This window comes from Zootoca vivipara, chromosome 5 (assembly GCF_965207765.1).
Source record: "Zootoca vivipara chromosome 5, rZooViv2.hap1.1, whole genome shotgun sequence".
NCBI classification, from domain to species: Eukaryota; Metazoa; Chordata; class Lepidosauria; order Squamata; family Lacertidae; genus Zootoca; species Zootoca vivipara.
The window spans coordinates 36,381,880-36,405,378 of record NC_142588.1 but is presented as its reverse complement, the minus strand read 5'-3'; the positions used below and the strand labels follow the sequence as shown (position 1 = coordinate 36,405,378).

The 23,499-nt window shown below is 42.2% G+C and overlaps 1 protein-coding gene across 5 annotated transcripts in view; it reads left to right on the top strand.

Annotated features, from left to right (window-relative positions):
• Positions 1-23,499, top strand: part of INPP5A (inositol polyphosphate-5-phosphatase A) — a 235,040-nt gene that overhangs the window by 190,632 nt on the left and 20,909 nt on the right. For all 5 annotated transcript variants that reach the window (XM_035137835.3, XM_088670395.1, XM_088670393.1 and 2 more), the window contains one exon: positions 19,146-19,219. In XM_035137835.3, coding sequence (XP_034993726.1) covers positions 19,146-19,219 — 74 coding nt within the window. The remainder of the gene's footprint in view (positions 1-19,145; positions 19,220-23,499) is intronic.

Genomic DNA, 23,499 nt, shown 5'->3' with positions numbered 1-23,499 from the left:
GAATCATAGCCTGTTCCCACATTTGGGGAGCGGGGGGCGGGGAATGGACCTATTATTACCAGAAACCATAGGAGAATCAAAGAACAGTGACACCTTGAAAAGGTTTTCCACATTTACAGATCTTTCTTGTTGTATTTGTGGCCCCCAACACCAGCGGGTGTAAATTAACAATGCTTATTGTAAGCCACAAACCTCAATAGTATTGATGTTTGCAGCAGTAAATCTGACTAATAAGGAGATCTACTGCACAAACTAATTTCTTGGAATATCAGGTACTGCTAGGGATGTTCATTTATTTCATTTTTTTATCAATATGAAGACAGGGATACTTTTACCACATAGGAATGCAATCCTTCTTGTCAATTGCCATTTCTTTATACAGTGGTACCTTGGTTTTTGAACAGAACGCATTGCGGGAGTCCCTTCGACTCCCGGAACTGTTCAAAAATCAAAGCGCAGCTTCCGATTGGTTGCAGGAGCATCCTGCAGCCAATCGGAAGCTGCGCCGGACATCGAGCTTCCAAAAATCGTTCGAAAACCGGAACACCACTTCTGGGTTTCGATCATTCGGGAGCCAAGGCGTTCGGCTTCCAAGGTAAACTGTATAGTAATATCATGCTGAAGGATTTCTGTTTTATCTTTGCATATATTAGGGACACGGGTGGCACTGTAGTCTAAACCACTGAACCTCTTGGGCTTTCCGATCAGAAGGTTGGCGGTTCAAATCCCCGTGACGGGGTGAGCTCCCGTTGCTCAGTCCCAGCTCCTGCCAACGTAGCAGTTCGAAAGCACATCAAAGTGCAAGTAGATAAACAGCGGGAAGGTAAACAGCGTTTCTGTGCGCTGCTCTGGTTTCAGTGTTCCGTTGCGCCTGAAGCGGTTTAGTCATGATCCGGAAAAACTGTCTGCAGACAAACTCTGGCTCCCTCGGCCTGTAAAGCGAGATGAGCTCTGCAACCCCAGAGTCGTCTGCGACGGGACTTAACTGTCAGGGGTCCTTTACCTTTTCCCTTTGCATATATTAATACATATGCCATTCCTATCTTGTTCTTACACTGATTGAATCAGGGCTGCTTCACTCTTCAAGCATGAATGACTATTGTACCCATCATCACATTTTGGAGGTGTATACAGGGCTTTGTTGGTGCTGTGGTTCACTCCAGCATTGGTTTTCAAGGTGGTGAAAGTGCAGATTCACTGGGTTGACTACACAGCAATTGGGGGGGAGGGGTTCCCAAATCAGAAGGTGATTCTTCGAAGCAGATTGAGCCCCATCAACACTTTATATATCTAGAAATAGTGCAGTAGTTCCTTGCATTGCTCCTCTGACATTGCTCCAGCTGGAATTGACCTGATCTTCCTAGAATACCATACAGGAAGCATATATGTTGTACAATAGATGTGTATTCCATGTGATGGCATGTGTCAGCTTTCATCATCTATTTTGAACTACAATTCCCATCATCCCTGACCAGCTGGAGCTGATGGGAGCTGTAGACCAAAACTCCTGAAGGACATCAGGCTGGGGTAGACCAGTGTATGCTATAGGTACCATGTATCTCTGAAGGGAAACTTCTTTGCTAGTCCAGTTTCCTCCTCCAATCCATTTCAGAAAAGCCTGGCTACATAGGCCTTATGAGCTGTTTATTATTTTGGGGCGTACTGAATCTCATTCCTCACCACTGCACACTTGATGGTTTATAGACTTATTCCAGGACGATGCAGATGATCCTTGAGATGTTGGACTTCATCTCCCATCACCCCAGCCAGCTTGGCCAGTCAACAGGGGTGTTAGGAACTGCAGTCGAGCAAAAACTGGAGGGCCACAGGCTCGTCACCCTTGATGTACAGGAAATTCTGATAGGAATAGCAAGATACAGCCTGGAGGAATTGCCCAGTCTTTTAAGTGTAGTTTTCCCTCCATTGTGTTACGCCTTTGGCCTTTTACCCTACCTGTTCAGGCATGTGGACATCTGTCCCTGAAGGATGATAGGCAAGCAGAGAGCTGAAACCAACATACTAGCTTCTGAAATGCCCCCTGCCATGGAGCTCTTAACATTCTACCTATTTAGAAGTTGACAGTCATATCTGGAGATGAGGAACCTTATAGCGTGATTTCCCCATTATGGGTGAGGAGATGCATAAGGGCACAGTCCTAGGACAGTGGACTGTGAGTGCCGAGGGACTCGTAGACCTTGAGTTTATAGCCCCTGCTAAATATATGAGTATATAAAAAGGAATGAGCATTGGCTGTCTGCTTATACAGATAATCCCCTCTGCATGGAAGGTATGGGGAATTCATGGGCATTATGTAAAAGCTATACTTCAACACATAATTTTTAGCATAGTGCTATCTCACCAGAAATACTAGCAGCCATAAATAAACAATGAAAAAAACAGCTTTCCTCTTTTGATGTATCATATGTGTGTTTCAGTTTATTTTTTTAAAGCAACTCGAAAGATTATAATTATATTTGTGCAGTATTTCAGTACCATTTTTTAAAAAAAAGAAAAGGGGGTGGATGGTGCAAAAGATGATCATTCCTGTTTATGGCCGTTCTTGGCATCCCAGCAGCATTCTGAGCCTCGGTTGGGTTAATTTCCCATGCATGACTCTTCTCACGTTTGCTTGCAAAGACACAGGCAGGCAGGCAGGCCACTTTAGAACATTATATTTCAAAATCTGTTGCCGTTTCATTTACGCACCGAGAAGCAGGAAATCTTCCAGATCAAGAATGGAAGAAAAAGATAAATGATATAATGAGCCATTGGAGATAATCTAATCTTCATGGTCTAGTTAAACACGCAGCACCATGATCACTAAAAACAAACTACCTATCTAAAAGGATAAATGTCCCTGGGCCAAATTCAACCCAAAAAATCCATCGCATCCTTCATCACCCACCAGCCTTGTACCAGCCTGACAGAAATTTAATTCAAGCTGGCTCCTGAAAATAATTATTGTATTTTAAGAGTAGTAATCATTGGTCGGGACATGATTGAATGTGTCCATGCCTATTGACTTTTTCTATGATTTATAGCTTTGTTTAGTCGATATTCCCATCGAAATTGTATAATTAATTATAAGTGGGGCTGTCAGGTCTGCAGGATGGAGTGCCCTGATGAGTATTTGGGAAGATTAAATTTTCCTTAGCTATACCGACGCAAGGCTTGGGAATTTTCACAGCAATATGGCTGTTGGATAGAGATGTTTTCTTATGTGTATAGCAACTGCTTGAGCTCAAGATCCATTGATTTTCTTCAGAGCCACCTTTTTTTATCAGTGTGGTGTCTCTTCAGCAACAGTGGAATTTGTGCAGATGTGACAACACCTGACAAATATTTATTATCAACAGGCTACTTTATCATTGTCCATACACTGTTATCTCTTCTTTTTTTAACATCGTAATCCAGAAGAAAAATTATTTTAAAAGGTGTAGAAATGGCTATCATGCTTGTGAAAAATCTGAAATACATGCAAATAACTAGTTCAACAGAAATACTGTACAATTTCTATTCAGAGCTACATTTTCCTTAGAGCTGATCCCGTATTTTTATTTTTATTTTTTTCTTCTCATGGCAATAATGTGCTGCTGTTCACCAGCCTCTTAAGCCTATGGGGCCATTTGGATTTTTAATCAGATGCTGTTTTGCTAGCACTGTAGTCCTAATCTACCAACCTGGAAATTACTTTCATAGGTTTAGAAACTGGACTTTGTATAGATGAGACAACACCTGGCAAATATTCATTGTCAGCAGGCTACTTTACTATTATCTTTACCCATACGCTATTATCTCTCTTTTTTAAACATCACATTCCAGAAGAAAAAATATTTTGAAAGAAATACTCTCTCAGAAACCAGTGGTGGGTGCCACCCTTTTCCAAAGCTTAATTCTTACGTGGGAGAAAAAGGTAAACCTCCTTAGCAGCTCTTGGGCAAGGTGTCAGTGAATGGGGAGGCCTTAGAGACTTTTTTGGAAGCAGAGAATTAGCTCAAGGGCATCATTGTGCTCCTGGGCACCACATTGGGAAGTTCTGCTGTATACACTTGCTTAAGGATAAGTCTTGTTGAACTGAGTAGGACTTACTTCTGAGTAGACTTGCATAGGATTGCACTGTAAGACAAAAAGGAAAATACTTAGGGCCTCAGTGCGATCTTAACTATACTTAGCAAAAGTAAGACCTGCTTAATTCAGTGGGGTTTACTCCAAAGTAAGTGGTCTTAGAAGGGACGCGGGTGGCGCTGTGGTCTAAACTACAGAGCCTAGGGCTTGCCGATCAGAAGGTCGGCGGTTTGAATCCCTGCGACGGGGTGAGCTCCCATTGCTCGGTCCCTGCTCCTGCCAACCTAGCAGTTGAAAAGCACATCAAAGCGCAAGTAGATAAATAGGTACCGGCGGGAAGGTAAACAGCATTTCTGTGCCCTGCTCTGGTTCACCAGAAGCGGCTTTGTCATGCTGGCCACATGACCCGGAAGCTGTACACCGGCTCCCTCAGCCAGTAAAGTGAGATGAGTGCCGCAACCCCAGAGTCGTCCGCAACTGGACCTAACGATCAGGGGTACCTTTACCTTTACCTTTAAGCGGTGTTAGGATTGCAGCCTCATACAAGTTCCCCATGAAAACAAGCAGTAAAACTGTGTTTGGCGTTAAATTGCTGGCTAACTGGTGAAATTTGTTGCCACTCCAGAGTAATTCTACATTGTATACAGCTTGTGTAAGGAAAAGAAACTGGGAATAAATAAGATGTAAACTGAGGCAAATTTATGCTTGGATTGTTATACCGGTAGTATACAAGTTTCTAACACCCCTCTACAAAGAACACAGCTGAGATACATAGGTTTAGAAACTGCTCCTTTTAATTCTAAATTATACCTTTATATATGCTATGACTAAGGAGCTGCACCCACCATGGGAAGTAGGAAGCAGGTTATGTATCTAGGCTGCACTCCAGAGAGTCTGCTAGAACTGAAAAAGAGCAGAGTTGGATGCTTGTGGTCTCCAGAAGGATGTAACACATGCATGCATCCGATTTCCTCCAATACAGATTTCAACAGGTCCTGAGTCCCACAAGTGTATCCACACCTTTGAGATGATATGGGGCAATATTCTGCAGTTGTGGTCTGTGGTAGCCTTTTCACACATAAAAGGCATCACCTTAAGTCAGAGTTATTGAGTAGTGATCTAAATATGCGCCTTAGTTTCCTTATTTACTTATGACACGGGTGGCACTGTGAGTTAAACCACTCAGCCTAGGGCTTGCTGATCAGAAGGTCGGCGGTTCGAATCCCTGTGACGGGGTGAGCTCCCGTTGCTCGGTCCCAGCTCCTGCCAACCTAGCAGTTCGAAAGCACGTCAAAATGCAAGTAGCTAAATAGGAACCGCTACAGCGGGAAGGTAAACGGTGTTTCCATGTGCTGCTCTGGTTTGCCAGAAGCGGCTTTGTCATGCTGGCCACATGACCTGGAAGCTATACGCCGGCTCCCTCGGCCAATAATGCGAGATGAGTGCGCAACCCCAGAGTCGGTAACGACTGGACCTAATGGTCAGGGGTCCCTTTACCTTTATATATATATATATATATATATATATATATATATATATATGTCGTTTTTTAAATTAACTTTACCACTGCCACAACAAACTCACACACACAAACCAATTTTTGTTTTATGGTTTTTGTCTGTGGAACTGCGCATTAGGGCAATTGTGCAGCTTTTTAGTGAAATTGGACGTGCCCACATGTGCAAAATGCATTCCAAAGTCCTGGTGAAATTCAACCAGGGTGTAACCAAAGATATGTTAGAATCTTGGAACAATTACAAAGCAGAACTGAAGGGATCCGATCATGACTCGTCCAGATTTAAGATTAACCTTCAAAATATGAGTCAAGTGTTATTTCGCTGGGCATGACATGATTCACATCTTTAGCCCAGGAAAAATAAGCAAATGAATAAGTACAGTGCATTCTGCAACTGACATTCATTTAGAACACAGGGGCATGGATTACAACAGGGGTGAGGAACCTCCAGTTTGTAAGCATAATCTGCCTTGTCAGGCTTCCCCATTTAGCACGGTAGGCCAAGTTTTGGGGAAGCCATGCCCACCTGTCCTACATTTGGCATCAAGCGTCAGGCAGTTAAAGACAGACCTTCGCCAAAAGGGGCTTTGCAGGCACCACCACTTGACAGTGCCTGCAAAGCCCCGTTGCTCTGTGGTTCCCAACCAACTAACAACAAACTGAGAAGCGCTGCACAAGGGACTTTTATTCCTCCTTCCGGTAGTTTCATCACCCCCTCTAGTAGCCTGAGAGAATGCAGTCGTGGTTTATTCCTGATACTAAATTCCCCTTATTTCCTATCTGAAAGTATGTCTGACAGTTTGACTGACTTTCTCATATTGGCACATAATCCTTTCTAATCTTTGGCTTTAACTGTTGACCATATCTGGAACATGGTGTTTGATCTGCTTGCCGATCATTCAAGAGAAGAGTATGCTTCTGATCGTTGAGCATTATTCTCATCATTAGTTTTCTTAGCATTTGCTGTATCTACGCCTCTGTCTCCTGATTCATGTGGTACACCTATCAATTCAGATTGCCCTTCTGTTTAGAGTGTGACTCTTGGAAATTTGCTTGGAAAAATATTGTCAGTTGGCACCAAAGAAGATAAAATAAAAAGGAGTCATAAAAATAAAAAGAATTGAACCCTGGGGTTGCTGTGGTGTCACAGGATGACCTGAGAGAAAAGTTCAAACAGAAAGGATTGGAAAGGTGGAGCTAGAAGGGCTGAATTTCACATCCTACTTTGAAGGCATTTATAATTTTTTGCTGGCTTCCTGGTAAAAACTGAGCTGAGTTCATTTTTAGCAAGCCAGTCTGTATACATGTATGTTGCTGGTTGGATGAGATAATATTATTATATGTCGAGGGCTGAATTTAGAATAAACTTGCATTCATATATTTACAAACTTCCCACTTTGGTTGACTTAATCCCAAACAAAAGACTGGATTCATATATATCATCCTGGCATTTTCTAGCAGATCCAAAATATTTTGATACATTTCATAAAAGAGATTTTTTTTTCCTGACGCATATATACTGGTCAACAGCTGGACTTCATTAAAGGGAACACTTCCAATTGCCCTTTGATTATGGAACTTTGTTTAATAAATTCATATAGAGAAGAAAAGTTATCTATAATAAGGTGCAAAGCACTTCTGTTTACAAAGTGTGTATATGTCTTTCCAAAATTCAAAATAATTTGGTATTCAGCTTTTCTTTCTTTTTTTAAGAGACTCTAGCAAGAATTTTTAAAGCGAAGGAAAACAGGTGGCAGAAATCTGATATTTTTTTAAAAAAAAAAATGCTTCAAAGTAAATCCCAAGAAGAGCAGATGAGAGAGGAGATAAGATAGAGGTTTCCAATCAGCAAAAGCCCTTTTACGGAGCTTTGATAAGCGTGTGTGTGAATGGGTGCACATGAAGGTTAAGGAAATGGCATCACTGAAAATGTATTAATCAATAGACAAGATATAGCACAATGCACTCTTCCCAATGGCCTTGGCTCTGACCCTTTTAAAGATAATGGGAATACTGCCCACTAAGAACTAGATTAGGGCGATCAAACGCATTTCATCAGGGTTTGACTTGAACCCTGATCCCGGAGGTGAAAAGGCAGAGGTTTATCCACTACACCATCCAGCCCCTGTCCAGATAAAATCTTGAATATGATGTATCAGGGGTAAATTAAGACGAGGGAAAGGAACTGTTAGCTCAGCATCACAGTTGCCTAGGATTTGGGGGAAAGGGTGAATGGGTGGTAAAATGCAAAGGAATATTAGAACAATCAGTGTGTTGGTCTCCTTAAAATGAGAACCATTCTGTGAGGTAACTATAGCAAATAATTTAAAGAGGAATGCAGTGCTTGGAACCAGTTTTTTCAGATGAATTTTGCTTTCTGTCTGTGGCACGAAGTGTTGTGGACTATAGCACTGTGGCCACCCTTATTATACAATCTTGAATCCAGCGAAAACATGCATGGATGAGTCCATAGATTATATTGGAACTCACATAATGCAGGTAGTGGAAATGGAGGACTAAGCTACCTTATTCGGCCAATAGCTCAACAGGTCAGAGTGCCATGCTGGTAAAGGTGAGGCTGTGGGTTTGAATTGCTGTTGTTGTTGTTGTTGTTGTTGTTGTTGTTGTTGTTGTTAATTTATACCCTACCCATCTGGCTGGGTTTCCCAGCCACTCTGGGCAGCTTCCAACAAAATATTAAAATACAATAGTCTATTAAACATTAAAAGTTTCCCTAAACAAGGCTGCCTTCAGGCATACCTGCCAAGTTCCTGTCAGAGAAATAAGGGACCGGACCGGAAGTAGCAGAACGAAAGTAGCGCTGCCGCCATTTTGGAACTGGGCAGAGCTGCATCAAAAGTCGCTTCTGAGCATGCTCCGCCCAGTCCCAAAATGGCCGCCGCACCAGAATAAACCGGGGGGGACGGACAAAACCGTTTTTTCAGCTGGGAACAGCTGGGAAAACGGGGTTTTCCCGGGAAATACGGGAGACTTGGCAGCTATGGCCTTCAGGTGTCTTCTAAAAGTCTGGTAGTTGTTGAATCTCACGAAGAGAGGGCAGATGAAGGAATGCAGGTCCTCCTTCATACAATTGCTGTAGCTCAGTGCCATGCAACAGAAGCCATGTCTCATCACCAGCATCTCCTGGTAAGATCTAGGAACGGTCCTTGTCTAGAATGCTGAAAAGCTGCTACCAGTCAGTGTAGGGTAAGGAGGGAGAAATCTCTATTCCTGCAGATGTTGCTGGGCTACAGCTCCCATCATCTCTGACCATTAAACATGGTGGTTGAGGCTGCTGGCAATTGGAGCCCAACAACATCTGGAGAGCTACAGGTTCCTCACCCTAGGTGCAGATAAATACTGAATGGTACGGACCAGTGGTCTGACTCGGTATAAGGCAGCTAGCTTCCTGCGTTCCTGGAACTTCTCCCACTGCTGGAGGAATCTCTGATAGTTTGGTATCCCCTGTAGAATGCAAGTCTTCTTTCCCCGATTTCTGTTAAAACATCCCAGGTGTATTTTATAGTGCTGACTACCAGCAACTCAATTCATACAAGCTCATATGGAGGCACTTGTCTAGCTCTGTAACGTTTTGCTTTTGCTTTCATTTGAAAAAAATATAAATAAATAACTAAATCCAATGACCAAATTGACACCCGCGTTCAGGGAATAAGCCACAACGCAGAGCATATCTCAAGGGCCTGAACCTCCAGGCAGTTCAGTGGAAGCACAGGTAAAAGTAGGTGGTCAGTTCTTCCTTAACATAAAGTGGAAGATTTAACTTGGGGTGCCTCTGCATCTTAATTTTTGTCATAAACTCATAGACTTGGAAGGGACCCCGAGGATCATGTAGTAGTCCAACTGCCTGCAATACAGGAATTTTGAGACTTCTGTTTCCACAATTTCAGATTTGATTGGTTCCCCCCCCCCTCTTCCTGTAGCTTTGTTTTCAAACACTCTATCTTTAGTTTAGGAAGTAAGAACAGGCCTGGCCAGTCAGTCTGTGAGCCCTACCTTAGCTGGTTTACAGTGAGGACACAAAAGCAGAGTTGAGAGGACATAGAGGAGGATTGAGAAGAACGTAGATTGAACTTCTGTATCACATAATTTTCTGTAGTGAGTCCATAGGATCTACATACAGAAGGGACTGTATAGAAAATAATTTTGAGAGACAAGTAGATGGGAATTTTTTAATGCCCCCTGCAACTCATAATGGATGCCTTGGAGCTCCTTTCTAAACACAGCTTACCATGCTCAGGTTTTCCTTTAGTGATGCTAGTTGTCACCTGCTTGGATGGTGTCACAAGGCACCAGGTAGGAGTACGATATATGGGGTGTGGTGCAGATATAACACTGACTGGACTTAGAATAAACCTCAGGTTGTTCCTCCCTTCCTTCGTGTTGAAGATAATATCTGATTTACTGTGCTTATTTGAATGCATAGCAAATCCATTAGAGTAGGGGCAATGAAATACTGGCACTAGAATGTACTAGAAATACACATTCACTAATTTCTTTGAATCACACAAGAATGACAAATTCTTTGGTCCACATTCCAGTGTTTTAAATCTCCATGACTACTTTTTGTTAGATCTTCTCTTGTAGTTGTGGTGTTGAGTGTGTTTTTGTTCTTCCTGAAACTTCATTTCCCTTCCGCAGCTGTGAATTCTCTGGTGGTTCCTGCAGATAGATTTGATAAATGCTGCTAATATCACCTCCTGATCTAAGAATGCTCTGACTTTGGTCTGTAGGTCTTGATGAGTAATTGCTGTTGTTCTACTCCAATGACTGAATTAAGTTGCCCCCTTATAAAAGGTTCATACTTCTGTGATTTTAGCCAAGGCAGCTTATACTAGCGTCCCTATGGACAGTGATTCCGCCCCCTGCCTCCCACTTTCAGGGCAGCTATTTTGCTTTGAGCCTAAGCAAGCAATATTTACACATCTTATTTAACTATTCAGACTGTGTTCTTTCTCCAGCTATTTGAAATTTCAGGTTGTTAATTTCAAATGCAAATGTAATCATTGTGTACATTTATATTCTAGGCAAATACTCCAGTAGACCCATAGCTTGTCCTTGGTTCATAAGAGTAGAAAGACTTTCAAGCAGCCCACTGTCCCTAAGATACCACAGTTGTAACTTGTTGGCGTGACAGGTAATGAAAGAAAGACTAGCTGATGTGACTCCATACTACCAAGAACCATTGGGCTCTCGACCCATGGCTCTTTAACCTTTATTGTGCAAAGAGCTGCTGTTTAGGTATGCTTGTTGTTTGTGAGCCACCATGTTTTCTTACTGTTGGAGAGAGATTAAAATCCAACTGCTGTGTTTTTCTTTCATGGCCATGATCCAGTGAAGCTATGTGCATGTATGACAGAGAAATCTTCAAGCAGCCAAGGGCTGTTGTTTCTTAAGTTTTCCTTGTAGCTGCTAAAGAGACAAGCTGGTTTTTTCTGTTTAAAACTGAGAAGTGGATTGCTTCTTCAATGTGTTGTGGGGAAACATCTGTCTGTACATGTTTTTCTCCTGTTCTCATCATGGTCTTGGAAGCCACCTGTAAGCAGTGCACCAAGGACCACTGGCAATAATGGAACATAAAAGAACAACTACAAGTCTATTGCTCCAGTGGAACCTTAGGCACCCTTCATAGAGAAGCGCTGTACCTCCTCCTTTAGGTTTCCCACAAGTCAATCTGTCGAAACAAAATAAAAAAAAATCCTTCCAGTATCACCTTAGAGACCAACTAAGTTTGTCATTGGTATGAACCGTGTTTCTCATATTATAAGACATGTCTTATATTTATTTTTTCCTCAAAAAAACACACTATGGCTTATTTTCAAGGGATGTCTTATTTTTTTCCTCCTCCTGCCGCGGCCGGCATTGCTGCTGCGCCTATCACTATGTCTTATTTTCGGGGTATGGCTTATATTCCTTGAATGCTTAAAAATCCTGCTATGGCTTATTTTATGGGTATGTCTTAAAATATGAGAAACAGGGAACTTTCGTGTGCCTGCACACTTCTTCACGACAGCTCATACCAATGACAAACTTAGTTGGTCTCTAAGGTGATACTGGAAGGAATTTTTTTTCTTTTGTTTCGACTACGGCAGACCAACACAGCTACCTACCTGTAACTAAGTCAATCTGTGTTTCCAAATGCACCCAAAGGTCTTGTCCAAGTAAATAATGCATGCTACTGAGAACCAGCCTGCCATCGGTGATTTGTCCCATGCAGTACTGTACATCCATCCTTCGGAGGCATTGAGGATACTACACTAACTGCTGTTGCTGTCTGTACGGTAGTTGCAAAGTTATGCCTTGGCACTGGGTGCAACAGGATGCACAATTCCATACACTAATGTGTCATCCCAGCATGTCATAGAATTAAGACCACTGACCTTGAAACCTACACCTGTAGGGCTGTATCCGATTAATCCATCTCTAAGAGTAGGCCCACTAAAACCAATAAACTTAACTTATTTGTAGCTAACTCTTTATTGATTTCTGTGGATCAACTTTGAATCTTAGTCTGTCACAGTCCATAGGCTTAACATGTAATAGAACAGGGGTCAGCAAGGTTTATCTTGCCTGGGCCGGATCGGTCCCGCGGAGATCCCTCTGTGGGCCAGATTGTGTGTGCGCCCTTGCTTTCCAGGGTCTGCACATGACACAATTTCCAGCGCTGCAGAAGCAAGTCCTGCGCTGCGCTGCGCCGCACCGGTTTAGCGCAGCACATGAGCAGGCAGCTCAGTTCGGGGGCTGCTCAAACAACCTCCATGGGCCGCTTCTGGCCCATGGGCCTTAGGTTGCTGACCCCTGTATTAGAATATGTGTACCCTGCTTCCTGTTTCCTGCATCACATGGGAGCTACATCATTAAATTTGCAATGCATTCGCTTAAGTTGCCCCAGTGCCGCCACCTCCTTATTACGCTTGAAAGGGCTGTTTCTCAAGAATGGCGTTACGAAGAGTAGAGTAAACTAAACAGAATATATTGATTTTCACCGAGCCATTTGCGATTTCCGCGAGGAAAATATTGCACACTCCAGGGCCAAGTGGTGTGTGATGTATGAACTTACATTCCTGTGCTCAAAATTGCTATTTGTGGTGAGATAAAGCAGCTCCCCACCCCCACCCCCATTGCAACATAACACATAGCTGGCTTTTGAAAATGGTTTTACGGTACCTGTACATTAATAATAGCAGCCTTATGCTCTGGTTGCAAGGATTCAAGGGGTGGAATTGATTTCAGGGTCAGATCCTGCTTGATCAGACCAGGCTTCCATCTACTCCAGAATCCTTGCCAGACACTTCACGAAGGCCCCCACGAGCAGAACAGGAAGGCACCAGCCCTCCTATATTGCCCACTCCCCCCAGAAAAAAATGTTATTCAAATGGATACTCTTTCTGAATGAGGAGTTACCCTATAGCCGCCACAGCTTATAGCCATTGAGAGATTTGTTCTCTGCAAACTTGTCTAATCCCCTTTTGAAATCATCTAAGCCAGTAGTTGTCGTCACCGAAACTTGTGGCAGTGAATTCCATAAATGAATTAGGCATTGTGCAAGAAAGTCTTCTTTCTTTTCTTTTTTTTCCTACTGCCAATCAATTCCTCAGGGTGGCTCATTTCTCAAATCTCATGAGTGGGAGGAAAATGTAACTTTCCCCACACGGTGTGTAAGAGTGTGTGTGTGTGTGTGTACCTCTGTCGTGAGCGATAGAGAAAAAGATCAACCAAATTTTTAAACACATAACCTGCTTAGTGTTTCTAGGGGGACCTCCTCCCCCCAAAAAAACCTAAATGCACACTTTCCTTGAACACAGTTGGTCTTGCTTATGAGTAGGCATGCATAGGGTTGTGCTGTTAATTGTCTCTTTTCCCCTGAGTCAAATAAAGCACTCAAAATAATTCAGCCTTCCCTCGTAAATAATATGCTTCAACACAGTGAATATAAACAACACAAAAATACATAACACAGCAACAAACAAAAACAATTAAAAAAAACATACACACACACTTTAAAAGGCCATAGATTGTTTAATTAGCCAAAGACCTGGGAGAAGAGGAATGTTTTTGCCTGGCGCCTAAAGCTATGTCATGCCGGCACCAGCCAAACCTCTCTGGGAAGAGCATTGTGCAAGTGGGGAGCCACTGCAGAAAAGGCCCGTTCTCATGTTGCCACCTCCTGGACCTCTCATGGAGATGACCTACAAAGAAAGGCCTAGGATGATGGTTGCAGGATCTGAGCCGGTTCATATGGGGAGAAGTACAGTAGTTATTGAGTTCTAAAGTACAGATGACTCCTGGCTTACTGAGAACAGGCACTGTGTGGCAAGAAGGAATATACGCAGTACTTCAAATATGGCAGCGGCATAAATTTCATACAGCCTCACGATGCTGTTCATTTTATGTTTGATCCCTTTCCTAACAATCCGAGACGTGACATTTTTATTTGTCACCACCACTGCACGCTCGGCTGACATTTGGAGAGGGGCGTGTGGCTGAGCAGGAAGAGGCAGCTCAATGAGAGTCCTAAGAGCCAGACAGATAGACTTTGGCTTCTGGGCCTGAGCTTTCCTTTCTCTGTACTAGAACTGCCCAAAATAATAACAGTAAGAACGCCTATCGGCTCCCTCCAGCAGCTGGCGCTTGGGCTTTGTAAGCAGCATTGCAGCTGTAAGGATGTCCCCGCTCCTTAAAGAGTTGGGAGAGGCTACAGGAGGCTGCCAGCACAATTGTGTTCCTGTTATCTGTCATCTGTGTCACAACAATATCAATAGCTCCTCTGCAATACACAGCACATAACTAAGCAAGCAACCACCCACAGTACATAAAAATGTCAGAAATGTCTGCGGCTGTTACTGAGGAAAGAGCTGGGAGCTAAGTGTCTGAACCACCGTTAACCCTTCTGTAGGCCCTGGCCTTTCTGTCAGATCCTGAATATTGTCATAACAAAGCAAACTGGATGTACACACTGTAGATATTTTGAATTCATCTAGGAAGACAATGCAGCTATTTAGCACACACACACACCCGGCTTCTGGAATTCTCAATGAGTATTTCTTTACCATTGTGTTCCATGAAGCATTGTTTGCTTATTCTGTCTTTTGCATTTTTATATTTTGCAAGCACCCCTCCTTTCTCAGAATGTTCTTTTGTCTTCGCTTCTTAGATAAAAATTTTTCCTCACATAAATGCTTCAAAACCGTCAGTTTGTAAACATACACTAAGCCAGGGCTCCCCAAACTAAACTAAGGCCTGGGGGCCAGATGCGGCCCAATCGCCGTCTAAATCCGGCCCGCGGACAGTCCAGGAATCAGCGTGTTTTTACATGAGTAGAATGTGTCCTTTTATTTAAAATGCATCTCTGGGTTATTTGTGGGGCCTGCCTGGTGTGTTTACATGAGTAGAATGTGTCCTTTTATTTAAAATGCATCTCTAGGTTATTTGTGGGGCATAGGAATTCGTTCATATTTTTCCCCAAAATATAATCCGCCCCCCCACAAGTTCTGAGGGACAGTGGACCGGCCCCCTGCTGAAAAAGTTTGCTGACCCCTGCACTAAGCCATGTCTGCTCAGGAGTTCCAAAAAAATTAATGGGCTTTACTCCCAGGTAAGTGGGGTTGGGACTGTGGCCTAGTTATTTTTTGGTTCTCTCCCTCATAATTGTATTGAAAGGCAGTTTTGCACCATATGTTCATGAGGCTGTGGTCCTATACCCACTTGTCTCATTGGACCCAGTGAACTTACATCTGAGTAGACACAAACAGGATTTCACTCTTCATTTCCGTTAAACAACTGCTAATAGATGCTATTGATTAGTCATATTACAACACACATGTGAATATGTAAACACCATGTTGGCACTTCACCAGTTCAATAGATGAACTGAATATTATGGGTCAAAAAAACAGTGTCCTGTTGAAATGCACCCATTGGGCTTGTGCAGTGTTCACAAACTGTTGGGACAAAAACAAGGCAGTATCTGCAGGGCTTTGTCTATCAGCTCAAGGCATTTATCTATGTATTGAGGAGCACCTGCTCATCTACTGTACTATGGTTGAACGAATCACAAATCAACACTTGCAGAATGAGTATCATATACAAAGAAAGGGCTGTGAAATCAGAGGACTTGATGCAGATCTAAGACTTCTGGATACTGTTGGTTCTACCGCTCTGATGGGACTGCCTGCTCTCTCTGTCTCCAGCGCCTCTCCTCTCCCAAGAGTCTCCCTGCACTGCTAGCCTTAACTGCAGTTTTGTACTACAGCTGCACTAACATTAACCATGGTTAAGGCTAATGAGGGAAACAAGGGAAACTTAGAATCATAGAATCATAGAGTTGGATGAGACCACAAGGGCCATCCAGTCCAACCCCCTGCCAAGCAGGAAACACCATCAAAGCATTCTTGACTTATGGCTGTCAAGTCTCTGCTTAAAGACCTCCAAAGAAGGAGACTCCACCACACTCCTTGGTAGCAAATTCCACTGCCAAACAGCTCTTACTGTCAGGAAGTTCTTCCTAATGTTTAGGTGGAATCTTCTTTCTTGTAGTTTGAATCCATTGCTCTGTGTCCGCTTCTCTGGAGCAGCAGAAAACAATCTTTCTCCCTCCTCCATATGACATCCTTTCATATATTTGAACATGGCTGTCATATCACCCCTTAACCTTCTCTTCTCCAGGCTAAACATACCCAACTCCCTAAGCCGTTCCTCATAAGGCATCGTTTCCAGGCCTTTGACCATTTTGGTTGCCCTCTTCTGGACACGGTCCAGCTTGTCAGTATCCTTCTTGAACTGTGGTGCCCAGAACTGGACACAGTACTCCAGGTGAGGTCTGACCAGAGCAGAATACAGTGGTACTATTACTTCCCTAGATCTAGATGCTATACTCCTATTGATGCAGCCCAGAATTGCATTGGCTAATTGCATTGAACTTGTTTCAAACCTTAGTTGAGTGGAAACACTAGTTAAGGTTGTTGGGAGAAACACAGCTCACCCCAACTGTTATAATGGCCGGGTTTGCATATCACACTAAGTCCAAGGGTGGACATTATTTATTTCATACAATTTATATATTATATTGCTCGATTGTAAGAAAGAAAGAAACTCTCAAAGCAGTCTACGAAAGGAATGAAACCAAATTATCAGCTATTTAAAACATTCACATAATCATTAAAATCAGTGATGAGCTGAAAAGAGAGTAAACATTCTACATATCTTGAGTAGGCTTGCCTAAACAAAATTGTGCCGGAGAGTTGTAGTGGATTTACCATTGGGGCCGCTTTGCGCCTCCCCACTCATTTTGCTGCTGAGCCACCCTAAGGCTGAGCTGAGCTGTTTCCAGAGTAACAAAGAGCTGTAAACTAAGAACAAACCTTGGTATTGGCTTGGGGCTAGTCTGGGGAGAACTAAGCCAGGCTTCCTCAGCCTCGGCCCTCCAGATGTTTTTGGCCTACAACTCCCATGATCCCTAGCTAGCAAGACCAGTGGTTAGGGATACTGGGAATTGTAGTCTCAAAACATCTGGAGGGCTGAGGTTGAGGAAGCCTGAACTAAGCCATGAACCCAGGTTCAAACAACACATGAAACCGTGTGTTGGGAGGAGTAAAGCAGTGTTGCAATCTTCTTCTCAGGAGCTTGAGGCTCGTGTCTTCGTGCTAATCCATGAGCTGGTGCATGTAAACCAGACCATCGTGTGATCATCATCTAGAGCAGGCATCCCCAAACTTCGGCCCTCCAGATGTTTTGGACTACAATTCCCATCATCCCTGACCACTGGTCCTGTTAGCTAGGGATCATGGGAGTTGTAGGCCAAAACATCTGGAGGGCCGCAGTTTGGGGATGCCTGATCTAGAGTGACTTGTTTGTTTTATTCCAAAGTCCCATAATCAAAGTCCATGTGGTTTTTATGGCCCCTCGGGGACTAGATAATTCTTACACTGCTTTTGGATGTAGATTGCTTGCCTTAAAGTTCTTATAATTTGCACACATTTGCAATAAGGGTTGTTTTTTAAAAATATATAAAGCATCTTAAACCATTTCTCTGGTTTTTTTCCTCCTTGGCATGAGCTATGCAAGAAAGGAAGGAGTGGCATTTCATGCTCCTGTGGGCACATATTCGTACGACAAAAATCCGCCTCGATAGGTGGTTGGTGGCGCTGCAGAGATTGTAGACAAAATGGGTGGGCCACAGGGAGGGTAGCTAATCAGTTGTGCAGGTGGTTCAGGTATCTGCTTTTCACACAGATAATTAATGTGTACAAGTAGCTGCTAATTGCACATTTCAGGAATGATTTATGACAGAGCGGAGGGGAAAGAAGAACACAATCTAATTTCATTCGGAAACCTCTGCCATTCATACAATGGTATCAGCACAGCTGTGAGTTGGGACATGATTAATGAACAGGGAGTAAACACGCAGGCTCTATAAGGAGAGCTATTTTTGATGGCATGCTTGTCAAAACCGAAAGTGGCATTTACAGCAATGGATCGGTAGCACTATAGGTTCATTTGCACATCGGACTCGACGCTGGTCTTGGTTCTCGGACGAATATTATTTTTTATGCCCATCAAGATAGTTCCTGTCTTGAAATATAGACTACTAGTATTGTGCTTTTATGAGGAGGGTGTTTGTTTTTTGGCTTCGGAGCACAATGTTCAGCTACACACTTCCTTTCTTTGTGGCAATCTGCAGGGAAACAACTTTGTCCTTTCGGTACATTAAAGCTGGCTTAATATCTGTCTCTGGTATTGTGTCTTCACTGCTGCTGCCTAGGAACACAACTCTATAAATAATCAGGTGTTGTATCAAGTGATACATAAATAATATTGTGACTGCCTCAGAATAGCTGAATAGGAATATTGCTTGCTTTTGTGGTCAAATGGGGCTGTTCTGCATATCCTTGTGGTTTTGTTTTGTTTTGTTTTTTGCAGGTAAATTTTAAGGTGACCGTTTGGGTTCTTGTTTTTATCATAACTTCTTTTCTAGGCAGAAGAGTACAGCAGCTAATATTGCCACCATATGAGCATATTTTGTTGATTGGTTAGCATCTTAATTTGCTATATATTAATATTCTGAACAGCTGATTAGTTTTACCTCCTCAAAAGTAAAACTAGTGCTTCTTTAACAATTCTGAGCTAATCTGAGCAAAGTCCCACATGGTGGGCCCCTAGTATAATAGCAAAGTTGAACACTCTGAGCATTCATAAGAAATTCATATTGTGTGTGTTTTAATGCTCATTGCTGTTTCTTTTTCTCAGCATGATGATGATGATGATGATGGACCTGTTCACAAAACTTTTAATCCAGCATCATGTTTTCTTTTCTTCACTTATTTTGTTTTAAAATTTACGTTTTTCATGACAATTCCCTAAATCAGTGTAGAATAAAATAATAAAATCACAAAACAGCATCATAAAGCAAAACATTAACAATAGCTTCAAACCTATCACGGTGTAAGTATTGCAGCTTAAAATGTACTCAACAATTACACTTTTTTGAAGAAAACAAAGGTTTATTTGTTTATTTGTTTTAATTCTGGTTTCTTTTTCCCCCCATTAGCTTTTGGAATTTGACAAAGAGCTGTCAGTCTTTAAAGACAAATTATATGAACTGGACATTTCGTTTCCTCCCAGGTAAGATATGTATGCAAGCCGTTTATTTAATTAACATCCTAACTCTAAACACACTTGGAAATCTGGTAAGTGAGAACTAGAATGTCATTCATTGTAAAGTTTGTGTTGTTGGGAATGCAAAGGTAACTGTATCCAGTCCTGTAGTTTCAGTTTCCTCTGGATTAAGGCCAGAATGTTTTATATGAATATTCTTAATCGCCTAAAAGTCTTATAGCTCTCCTTTCTTTAAATTTGCTTATCATCATGGATTTTCTCATGTTTATGTTCAGCTGTTATAGAACTACAGGCATGTGATTTCCCCCTGAAATAAAGGTTTCTACTATGATACCTGCCTAAAAGGGGGGGGGGGGGTGATGAAAGCAAAAATAACCTATATTGCACCATACTCTGTGGAACTCTTACAATGAAGTGAAAGTGGTTGGTGTAATTACTCTTGCCTAATGAGAATTCAGAGCCAATTGCACATTAACAGAAGGTTTAATGTTAGGATTATAATTTTACTTCAGTTTTAGTTTAAGTAGTAATAGACTGGTAGTTCTTTAAGATTTTAAAAGTAACAATGTACCCTTAAACACCTTGCGTTGAATATATCTCTGCCTATCAGCATCCCCTCTCCTTCCAAATTTTTCCTAACTTCCAAACAGAGGAGATTTTATCTGTAACTTGTTTTTGGAGAACAGCTAACTCAGTTTCCATATAATAGATATTTTTGCAAGATAACTTAGGCAATCCATTATTTGTATGAATGACAAGCTTATATTTTTAAGTGTTTTCTGTTATACGGTTGTTGTTGTTGTTGTTGTTGTTGTTGTAGTAGTAAAAAAATGATGTTCATTGTGGAGTAGTCAAAAGCATAGGATGCATGTGTTGGTGCACACAAGAAACCATCTCTAACGGCGTTAAGAGTGGTTATAATCATTATCCAGCTAAGGGAACCAACGAAAAGAAAGATATTTCATTATGCTGATGAATTGTTATTAATAGCTCAAAGCATTTCAGCCCAAATGTGTTCTTTCGGAGCCTTTGTATAAGAGTTAGAAGATGTGTGCCAAATAGCATTAGCTCTCATCATATATTTAGGCGTATACTATCTACATAAAAGAGGAATTTGCTTTTCCTAAAGAACAGGTTTGATATTTCTTAAGTTAGCATGGCCTAACTTCCAGTAGGGAAAATGCACACCTTAATAAATTTCACAGGGCTGTTTTCCATTTTGTTAAGCTCAGTATTTATATACCCTCAGAGAAGTAGATTTAATACACAAGGAACAGCTTTAGGGATAAAAAAACCCTTTTCACACTCATTAAATGAGAAAGGCCTCTTCACTGGGCTTCTGCCCTCCACACACCGGAACTCCTGCCAGCCTCGCTCATGCAAAGCATAAACTTGTTAGACGCACTCTCTGCTTCATGTATGTCACGGCTCTGATTCTTCTGCTCCTTCCCAGACCCCTGGTCCTCGTGATTTCCCCACCTCCATTTGCTCTGTGTTAGTAGCAAGCTAGGATTCTTGCCGCTCTGTGTGCCTTCAACCCTCCATTCTTCCCCTGTTAGGGGCCCATTACTCAGTCCCTACCATACTAATTCCCAACATACACACAGACCACTGCCACGTTTGGAGACAGTAATGTTTCTGAACGCAGTTGCTGGAAACCTCAGGGGGGGACAGTGGTCTTGTGCTTGAGTCCCGCTTGTGGGTTACCCACAGGCATCTGGCTCGCCACTGTGAGAGCAGGATATGGACTAGATGAGTCATTGGCCTGATCCAGCAGGCTCTTCCTATGTTCTTTCTTAGTTCTCATCATCTGCTTGTGGTGAAAAGGAACCCATAGAAATATCATTAAGAATAATGAACAAATGAAGTTGGAGGAAAGCTGGTACATGTTTTATCTCAAGAGATGAATTTTAAATAAAAGGACACATTCTACTCATGTAAAACATGCTGATTCCCGGACCGGATTGAGAAGACGTTTGGGCCGCATCCGGCCCCTGGGCCTTAGGTTGCCTACCCCTGTTCTAAGGGCTTTCCTTTACCCAGCAGAAGAAAGAAATGTGACTGAAATGCATTTCTTACATAAGACAAATGTGCACAATAGATTAAGACTGCAGTTGTCATGAGTCCTGAGACATTGCCAGGCTCAGGCATAGAGTGCCAGACTGAGATGGACACGGGGGAGGAACTGGAGGATGGCATGAGGTGGGTTAAGTCAGGGGAACAGAGGCTGAAAGAGGTCGGTAATTCCCTCCCCCAAGATACAGCTTCTCTGGATGAGGAAGCTCTCATCCTTCCTCTCAGATAAGAGCCTCTGTTGTGATAAGAGCCTCTGAATTCTGAGCAGGAATTGCGACAGCAGCCTTAACCCCTTACCTGGAAATATGATTGACCCATCAAATTCAATGGGCTTCAACGCAAGGACTATTTTGGTTCCTTGTCAGTTAACATCCTTTTGCCAGCTAAGTAAATGAAATACTAAACTGAAAAGAGAATGTGTCAATGACTGAGTTGCTTCTTAACACACTGTAATCATCTCCATTGGCCATTAAAGATGGATAAAGTGTGGTTTCAGCAGCAAACGGGTTTGCCTTACTAATTATGGAAGGGGCATTATTTATTTGAAACATTTGTAAGGCACTTCTGAGTACGCTCAAAGCAGTCTACAAAATGATCACGAGTATATAAACCAACAGAGCGAAAGAGGTGAATGCTACCGTAGGAGAAGAATGCTAGTATCTAAAGAAGTGTGCATGCACACAAAAGCTCATACCAATGACAAACTTACTTGGTCTCTAAGGTGCTACTGGAAGGAATTTTTTTTAGTTTGTTTCATGCTAGGAGAATTCTCAGTCACCCCATCCAGAAATGGTAGCGCTCTTAAATTTCTTAGCGGCATAAAATGTACCCTGAAGAAAGTTGCATTCTCCCTGACTTGCGTTTTGGTTTCAAGAAGGCGATACAAGCTGTAAATTCATATCACTTACCCTCAAGAAGTCATCCGTCAGGGCAGGCGTGACAGCTTTGAACACTGCACACCCTCGTGATGAATTTGGCTTTCCCGTGTTAGTGGTAGTCCTGGAGCCAGAGAGCCATGACACTGCTGTGATGAAGTGCCAGTGGTCTGACAAGAAGAGTCAAGATGACTTGTTTAGGTACAGGAGGCAGTAAATACGCTGGGACCTGAATAAAAAAAGACGATGGCGTGCCTAGACTTTTGGCAAGCAATGGGAGAGGGAAGGAGAGTAGTGTTTCAAGAGGGTTTGGGGTGTTTCCCCCTCCCCAAAACTAATTCATAAAAACCAACTTGCAATCTTTTGAGGTTATCCATTCATTTTCTTGGTTTGGGAGCTGTTGTTTAGGATTCAAGTTTTATACGTTGTTTAAGGCAATTTAAAGAAGATCTTTTTGCTATAGTCCTTCAGATCCAATAAGCACAATCTATTCTAAGCACTTTTAAAACCCGCTGGTTTTGATAGCAGGCTTTAGCACATGCTTAGCTTTTCCCCCAGCAAAGTCAACAGGGTTTTGAGGCAACAGTCCTCTAGACACTTCGCTCAGAGTAAGTCCCGTTGAGCATAATAGGGCTTACTTTTGAGTAGACATGTATACAATTGCAATGAAAATTTGGCTCATTTGCTGCATATGCAGCATTTCAAAGTTTAAAATATGCTGGACTATATATTGTTAGAACTTCCCCGGGGGCACTTTTAAGGCCAAAAGGTGGCGTGCAAATTATTTCGTATAAAACATGTATATTATTTTCCAAGACTAGCAGAATGACCAACACTACAAAACTCAGGGCAGAGAGGGAGTCTGTTTTTCAGGTACTAATACAGGAGCTCATGATATGAGTCTGCACAGAGCAATGGTAGAGTTCATCTGTTTTCTTATTTCTGCTTAGACTGTTCACTATGCTACAAGAAAAAAATCTGTACTCGTGCTCAATAGTCTTGCTCTGATTTTGAAAACAGCTGCCACCCCCTGTAAATCCCCCGAAAACAGTATCCATAACTACAGTATATATGTTGTGCTTCCCAGTAATAATATTAATTATTACATATTTGTAGTGGTTTGTTTCTCCTATGAATCCTAAAGTGATGCTTTTGTTATACTGTGCTTTCTTTCTTGTTCTGTTGATTGCTGAAATAGTTATTGACATTTTTAACCCTTCTTAGCAATGAAAAAACATTAGTCAAGAATCATTATCTAACAGGGAGCAGAAATGAAGTACGTTTCTAGATGTCTCTTCTTATTGAACATTGCATTTGAATACTAGGATTCATTTG